Source organism: Saccopteryx leptura, chromosome 7 (assembly GCF_036850995.1).
Source record: "Saccopteryx leptura isolate mSacLep1 chromosome 7, mSacLep1_pri_phased_curated, whole genome shotgun sequence".
Lineage (NCBI taxonomy): Eukaryota > Metazoa > Chordata > Mammalia > Chiroptera > Emballonuridae > Saccopteryx > Saccopteryx leptura.
The window spans coordinates 60,336,661-60,344,932 of record NC_089509.1 but is presented as its reverse complement, the minus strand read 5'-3'; the positions used below and the strand labels follow the sequence as shown (position 1 = coordinate 60,344,932).

The following is an 8,272-nucleotide window of genomic DNA, read 5'->3' as shown; positions in this document are numbered from 1 at the left end:
GCAGCTTTAGGCTGAAAGGCAATTTCAAATTTTCTAGCAACCTACTTTGTACTGGGAAATGGACAAGGACTTTGCGCCCTGCTATCCAAGTAGTAATTAGCACATCTTTGAAATAGGCAGTGCGGCAGGGTTTGTATTAAAACAGCAAATACAAATCCAGCCGAGTTATCCGCTGTAAAGGTGGCTGTGAGTTCTCGGAAATGCATGGCGTTTCCCCAGTTTGAGATCGGGGAGTCCGGTCCCTGGGCCGGTTCTGCGGGCTCTCGCTGCTGCGGTTGACTGCGCCTCCGCCGCCTTGGGCGCGGGACTTGGAGGTGTAGCTTTTTAGATTAAAATTCAGTAAACACGCAGGGTGGGGAAGTGGGCAAGAGAGGAGGAAAAAAAGCCACTGCAACAACGTCTGAAGACTGGGGGTGGGGTAGTGGACTAGGAAGAGGAGGGTAAGGGGCGGCGGGGGTATGGCAATGCTCAGAGAGGAGAGAAAATTGGTCAACGCCCCCAACTGTTATCCGATTTTAGATTTGAGTTTCAAAGGGAAAAGGTGGGGACAAAGGGGGTCATTCTGCGCTGGCAGGAAGTGAGGACCCTTCGGGTGGGGCTGAGGCTAGGGGTTTCGGGGTTTCTGGCTCTCAGCGCCCTGCGCTTCCCTCTCGGCCCGGATCTGCCCAGTAGATCCCAGAACTCGACTCAGGCGGGACGGCCTCCTGGAGGACGCTGGCAAGGCCGGAGGCTGCTTTGGCTATGCCGGCCCAGGGCTGGTGGAAGCTGCAGGTCCCTCGCTTCCCTCCCCTTCAAAGGGGGATCCAGGGTCGTGGGACGGTCTGGTTGCCTGGTTTAGTCAGCTCGGTTCCGGTCGGCCCAGATAGTGCACGCGGATCTCGCGGACCTGGAGCCCCAGGATCCCGGTTCATTGGGCGAAAAGTACTGGGTGCTGTGCCCATGCCCGTTCCCTATCCCGGGCCCACGTCGCCGCCGACAGTACCCAGCGTATTCAACTCTGGGTCCAAAGACCCTGAAGTTGCCATGAAAGGGATGTTAAATGCAACAATTCTAAGATTAGGGCCAAGCAGAGCGTTATTTTGTTTTGTTTGGATTTTCAGTTAGCACGTTTCAGAAACCACCTCTTTTTCCAGGAGCAGTGAACCGGCCACTGCTAAACAGTGCCCTCTCCCATAGGGGGGCTCTCTCCTTCCCTTACTCCCACTCTCCCACCCCATTCCTCAACACAAAAACTCGCTTTTCTTTTCTTGCTTGGGTGGGTTGTTGCAGCTGGCAGCAAACTCCGGTCTCCCCAGCGCTAATAACGGCAAGCGAGGCGGACAGTGCGGCCTTCCCCGCCCGGAGCTCTAGATGGCGCCAGCGAGCTGCACTCGCCAAGCTCCTCTTAAGGGAATCAAGAGCGACTGTCAAACATAAAAGCAAATCAGAGTTTTCAGTTTTTTTAATGTGTTAAGAATGTTATTCCTTAAGAAAATTTGTAGCTAAATTATTCTCACTTAAAATAAACACTTAGTATACCAATTACACAAACGGGCGGGATTTATGTAAGATTTACTTCATCTGCATTTTTGTGTTGGGAGAGAGCCTTAGCGAACACAGATAATAGATGCAAATAAGATTAGAGTTAAAATAAATAAAGTTTCCATCTGAATAAAAAGAAATTCAATTTCACACGACTTGTAACGATTTGACGGAATGTCCAGACACGCCGTTCAGGTGCAAAATATAATCTCGTCAAAAAAATGTTTTCCCTCCTTGAGGAAAGAAAATGTTTTTCTTTTTTTCTTTTTCATCATCAAGGAGGCTCCAATTCACTTCAAGGAGGAAAAAATAAGGCCAGGAAGAAAAAATAAACCGGCGGGGGAGGGTATAGATTGGGGCTGGGTGCGTGCAGGGTCGAGAAAAACTTATCTTCGTTCCTCTACTGCGCAGGAAGCTACAGCAGTAAACGCTGGGACAACACAGCTGAAACGAAATCGCGTTTCCCCACACCCGGGCCTGAGTGAGACTCAGGGGTTCCGTCTGCTCCCCTGTCCCCACACCGGCCTCCAAGCAGGTCTGAACCTCAACCCCTTGCGGCAGCCTCCAGCTCCTCCCGGGCCCCAGAGCCTGAGCGGCCCAAGCCAAGGTGGCGCTGGGGGAGCCTTGGCTCCCTTCGGGGGTAGACCTGAGTTGTCTCTCGTGGCCTCTTCTCTCACGCACGCTCTCTCCAATCCGCTCGGCCTCAGCGGGTCTCCACCCGCCCAGGTGGTCAAGGTTTCCCAGCGCCCCCCTGGGGCCCTTAGGAGTGAGCGGGGCTTCGGCAGGACGGCTGGGGTCTGTTTGCGATTGTTGGCTTCGGCCGAGGGACAGGAACCCCCACCCGCTCCAGGTTCAGGTTCCACCAGCGCTGGTCTCCCGGCTGGACGCTCGGGGCCCTAGCCGCTATCCGCCGTTTCTCGGAGCCGCGGTGATGGACGTCCGCTGACCCACGGGGCAGAGACAGAGAGCAGAGGCCTTGATCACTGGGCTGAGGAAGGAGCCTCGCGGCCAGCGGGACCTGCACCGCCAGGCCCTTTGATCTGCCTTTATTATCCTCGAGAAACAAAGCTGCCTGGGACAGACGCCCGGGCGCCCTCATTCCTCAGGAAAGCCCACCATACCCTCACCTCTGCGCCGCTGGCCCGCACCCCCAAACATGCCGGGCACTCTCTCGGCTTCCAGCGCTTCGGCTCCAAGCCCCCTCCCCCCGCCGAAGAAAACGCACCCCTGCCAGCCTCTGCAGAAAACTAGACTTAAACCAAAAGACGCGCAGAGGGCTGAGGGGCGGGGAGTCCCTGTTTTGAACGGTTTGATAGGAGAAAGAAAATAGCCAAAGAAATAAAAACTCAAGGAAGAAGAGCGGAGCATCTAAGGCTGTGGGGACCGCAAGAGGGGAAGAAGCCACCGAACCTCAGGTTGCAAATGCTTCTCTGAGAACCTTTGCTCTGGTTTTATCTCTACTTTGTTACTTGGCTTTCCAGGGCACAGTTTCCAAGAAAATTTTTTGTTGATTGTTAATAACAATAATTTGTTTTTTCTGCCTTATAAATCAAAACCTTCAGTCAAGTTCCCAAGATGGACAGCAATAAATTTCTTTTCCCATTGGGGCTGACTTTGCTTCTATTTCCTATTGTATCGGGAGCCTTTTAGAAATATTTTATTCCGTAAATGCGCACTTTATTTTCTAAATTAACATTTTCTTTTTTAGAATTGCGAAATTATCTCATTTACCAATTTTCTTTTTGTCTCTCCCTCTCTTCTCCCTCTCTTTTAAACTGGGGCTGTTAAGTTGGTGGTCAGAAGACAAAGCGAGTGAAAATAATTTTCATTTCAATAATTGCCTTCTGGTCAATTTAACTGTGCCTTATTTTGAAAGAGACTGTCTAAATGAGATTCCTGTCCCAAATGTGTTCCCAGGCCTGATCCCAGCCTTTAATTATTCCTGAGGTTTTTTTCTTCAGAATAAGACGCCGCACTGAGTAATCACAAAGAAGTCAGAGAGCATCCTTGAACCTTTTCAGAGGCAGCGCCACTGATATTCAAATAACCTGCGAGGGCCATTTGACGGCGCGGGGACCTAGGCATTTCCAATTCACTATTTGCATAGATCAACCGTCTTTGAAAAGGAAAGGAGCAGTTGTCTTCCATAACATTAAAAAGCCTAGTTATCAAATCAAGTGCTTAGTTTGGGAGCTTTTAAAACGTTTACATTTTATCTCAGGTTGCCCTTTACCGTTTGACATGCAAATTTGGTGCAGTTAATTTAGACAATTAAAAAGATCTTCAAGCGAGCTTTGTCACGGAGAATATTTGGAGTTTTCCCTGTGGACCAGCTGAGATAAAGTTGGCCAGAACAAATGATGTCTAGGAGATTAATTAGATATTTGATAAGACATGAATCCCTAATAAGGGAATACAAGGCACAGGGGGCTGCTGTGTGCTCTAAGTCAAAATTAATAACATTTAACAAGATTTTCATTTAGGCATGAAATGTCTTTTCCGGGGTATTGACTCTAGCGATTTATTCCCTTGAGTCGCTCCCAACATAGAGGGCCTTGGGAACTAAAAGACTTCTTTTAAAAAGGTTTTTTCCTTTCAAATTGTTTAAAAATCACTTTAAAAAACAAACAAACCCACTGGAGTTTTTTCTGACCTTCTCCGGGAGGTGTAAGCACCTCCCCAGTTAAAGCTGCCAAAGACCTTTGCTTTTTTTAGGCGCTCCAGAGTTTTAAAATGTCACCTTTTGAGAACTCTCCCATTAAGTAATACAACTACACATTCTTATAACCCAATTTAATTTACGCTGTTAATATACAAATAAATAATTTTGACTCCTCAAAAACATATGTTTATGGCTTTTATAACTTACATGAATCTTACATTACCTAAAACTAACATTAAGCGAATATTTTTACCAACCAAAAAAGTCGACCCACATAAAGGTTACTGAGGGAGGAACAGGATTTTTTAAAGTGTATTGTTCAGAGTCCTTTAATAATACCAAAATGAAAATATGATGTCAATATTTTCTTCATACAGATAAACGCATTTAATTTCTTTAGATGACCTTAACTTACGTGTTTGTGAAATGATAACTCAACATTTTAAATATTTTTACATATATACTGACTTTCACAAAGTGCATCAGAAAATTAAAGAAAAAACTCCCTGAATTTCAGGAATTCACACAAAAAAACCCTCTATTCGAATGAACATTTACAAGAAAATAAAAGAGAACACAATCTTTGAACCCTATTTATACAGATGTTATGAAATACAGAGAAACTGTCACTAGACTTCCAGTTTAATTTCTCACCTTAAGCCTCTTTTGATGCTTCCTTTTTTTAGGGAAAACAAAGTCTCATTGTAAATAGATATCAAGCAGGACTTGGAGCATTTTATATATAATATAATCCACACAAAGGGTCTGCTTGGTTCCCGTTTGTTTTCAAATGTTCTGACGGTCCTTTGCAAGTTGGTGCCTTGTTTTGGGAGAAAAGGAAAGAGAAGGGTAGTGGAGGGTGTGGGCTGTGGAGGAAGAGGGAGCGTTTCTGTGTATTGCTCTTCACTCGAGAAGTTTGGGCGAGTGGTGTGTGTGTATGTGCGCGAGTGTGCGTGCTTTTGGTTGAAGGTCTCCTGTGTGTGTATGTCTATGTGTGCAGTTTTTAAGTGTTGTTTGTATCGGAGGATAGATAGTTCGCTTTTCTTCCTGGACTACGCGTTCGATTCTTGTGTGGACGCAGACACCAGAAGGGAGCTCCTGGCCTGTCCAGCGGAGAGCGGCCGACGAGCAAGGTACTGCTCCACTTCGCGCCGGCCCGGGGGCGTCACCGGAGCCCCAGCCCGTCCGTCCCCCGCGCGCTCGCCCTCCGAACCTCTCGCTCGCTCTTGCTGTCTGTACTCGCTCGCGCTCCTCTTGCCAGGCCTCTAAGAGTCACTGGGGCCAGACGCGGCGTCTTTGCCTCCCGCCGAGGCCGCCGCTGCCGCTGCCGCCGCCGCAGCCGCCGCCGCCGCCGCCGCCGCCCGGGCCGCACTGACGCCGGAGTCGTGCAGGATGAGGTCGGGCGACTCGGAGCGGGGCGTCTCCAGGTTGCTGGCGTCCGTATCACTGTCGCTGCCCTTTTTGCCCCCACCACCCCCGTTGTGCGTCTTAATGTGTTTGCTCAAGTGGTCGCTGCGCATGAAGCGCTTGTTGCACACCGGGCAGGCGAAGCGCTTCTCGCCGGTGTGAGTCCGCAGGTGCCGCTGCAGCTCGTCCGAGCGCGTGAAGCGCTTGCCGCAGAAGAGCCAGTTGCACACGAAGGGCCGCTCGCCCGTGTGCCAGCGCAGGTGCGCCTTCAGGTGCGACGTCTTGCCGTACACCTTGCCGCAGCCCGGGATGTGGCAGCTGTGCAGACCCTTGCGCCGCAGGCTTGCCCCGGCCGGGCCCAGCCGCTCCGCCTCCTGGCAGTTGGGGCAGTCGCAGGTGGCGCGGCCCGAGTAGCGGCGGGCTGAGCGCGCCGAGCTCCCCCCCGCGGCGGCGGCCGCGGCGCCCGAGATCATGGCGCTGGCCGCGGCGGCGGCCACGGCGGCGCTGGAGTCCGAGTAGGAGGGAAGCACGGGCTTGAAGCCGTCCTGGGCCAGCAGGTGCTGGCTGGTGGAGAGTAAGTGCGAGGCGGCGGCGGCCGAGGAGCCGAGGCCGGTGGAGCTGAAGGCCGAGTGCGTGAGCGAGCTGAAGTCGGGGTTGTACGTGCCGAGCTGCGAGTGCAGCGAGGCCTGGGGGGCGCCCGAGTGCAGCGAGCTCTGGAGCCCCCCAGCGGGGTTCTGCACCTCCAGCCACGAGCCCGGGCTGCTGTGCACGTCCCACCACGACGACGCTGCGCCGTTGGTCACCTCGCCCGCCGCCAGTGTCGAATGAAAGCCTGACTTGTACCACGACTCGTACGGGTGCGCCATGCCCACGCGCGGGTACAGGCCGTCAGCCGCCGTGGTATGCACCTTGGAGATGAAGGCCGACTGGCCTCCCGCCTCCTGCGGGGACACCCCAGCCGCCGCCGCCGCGGCCGCCGCGGAGTTGGAAAAGAGGCCGCCGTAGTCGCTGCTGAACGCGGACGACGTGGGGGACGTGGAGGCCAGGCAAAAGGCGCTGTTGGCTGCGCCCGAGCCGCCCGCCAGGCCGCCGGAGCCGCGGCCGCCGGTGGCCACAGCGAAGCCCGAGAGGCTGGAGCCGAGATTGCAGCTGGACGAGGAGCGTTTCCAAGGGTGGAAGCCGCCCTTGGCGAAGGCGCTTGACTCTGGCAGCGTCGTCAGCGGGCTCGTGTTGCCGATCTTGTTGCAGGTCGCCGCCAGCATGGCCAACGGGGTCGTTCCGAAGCGCGGCTCTTCCTAGAGTGGGGGTTGGGGGAGGGAGCAAGGTGGAGGAAGGCAGGAAGAAGTGGGAGGAAGACACAAAGTGCACCGGTGAGCAGCCTCGTCGCCCCGAGGCGGGTCCCGTGGGGTCGTGGCTCCCCAGCTCTTGCCTCCTCCCCTCGCGTTCACAGAGAATACGCCCGGCCCGGCGTGGGGCACAGGCGATCACAAGGGCGAGGGGCCCGGCGATGGAAAGTTGTTTTTCGGTGGGGCTACTAATCAAAGATGTCTCGGTTCTCCCAGCCTCAGTCGCTGCAACCCCTGCCCAGAACCAGACTCGGGGGGTTCGCCTTCCGCTCGCGGTAAGACCCTTCCTTCACGGAAGCCTCCACCGCCCTTTGGGGTGGATGAAGCATGGAGGTAAACACCACCACAACAAACAGGGTGAGGACGGAGGAGGCCGAAACGGCGGCCCAAGGGCGGAGGAAACTTGGGGCATTCCTCCAAGGGTGGCTACTACTTGACTCTTCTTTAATAGAAAGTGTTGGGATTTAAAAAAAAAAAATGTCTATGCACCCAAAAACCCGATTATGAAAACAAGACCATGGAGAAGCGACCCAGAGATAGATCTGAGTTACAGGCGAACGGGAGAGCCGCAGAAGTGTAAATGTTTGTTAACGTAACTACATGAAGTCCAAACCGATTAAGGCTGTTTTCTGGAGACACCACTGTCGTCTAATTGAAACAATCCCAGAAGCAAGGGGGGGGGGGGGGGGTAAGGTATAAATCACAAGGGGAAGAAAAGAAACCTCTAGGTTTTCTTTAAAACCAAATTTAAAGGCCTTGCTTAACAAATCATACTCTTACAAAGCCACCGCCGAGGTGCCAATAACTTGGAAAGAATCAGTTCCTAAAATGCGGAAAGTGCTAAACGAAGTTGAAGCTACAGTCCGGCAGCAACAGTTTCTCCGGAACCGCGGACCCAGAGAAGCCATAACGAAAAATTACTAGAGTTAAAACAAGCAAATGAGTTGTCGCATAGCCGACTTACCCCAAGTATAGACGTGGCCATAGCAGGTCCCTGGGCTGCGCGGCGGGGCCAGGAGCAGGGCTGAGACTGGAGGCTGCTCGAGAAAACTGTTCCGGTCCCACGCTGCTGCCGCGTCCCGGTGCTCGCGGCGAGCGGACTCCGGGCTCCTGCGGGCTAAACTCAGCCTAAGTGCAAGGAGCACCCGCTTTGAAGTGCCGCTGGCTGCGCCTCTCGCCCAATGAGAACGCAGACAGAACAGACGGGAGCTGCCTCGCAGCCAATCAGACGCGCAGACGGGCCCGAGCCCGGGCTCCCGGCGCGTGCCAGTCAAGGCGGCTTGAGAGGTCCCGGGCGGGGGTGGGGGTGGGGGGGTATTGCGCGATAGGGATTGAA

The 8,272-nt window shown here is 53.3% G+C and overlaps 1 protein-coding gene across 1 annotated transcript; it reads right to left on the bottom strand.

Annotated features, from left to right (window-relative positions):
• Positions 1–4,263: 4,263 nt before the first annotated feature.
• SP9 (Sp9 transcription factor) lies at positions 4,264–8,026 on the bottom strand. The gene is made up of 2 exons (XM_066345454.1): positions 7,901–8,026; positions 4,264–6,885 (listed from the first exon to the last, which is right to left on the bottom strand). The coding sequence occupies exons 1-2, from the start codon at positions 7,919–7,921 to the stop codon at positions 5,449–5,451; spliced, it is 1,458 nt and encodes a 485-aa protein (XP_066201551.1). The 5' UTR covers positions 7,922–8,026; the 3' UTR covers positions 4,264–5,448.
• Positions 8,027–8,272: the final 246 nt, after the last annotated feature.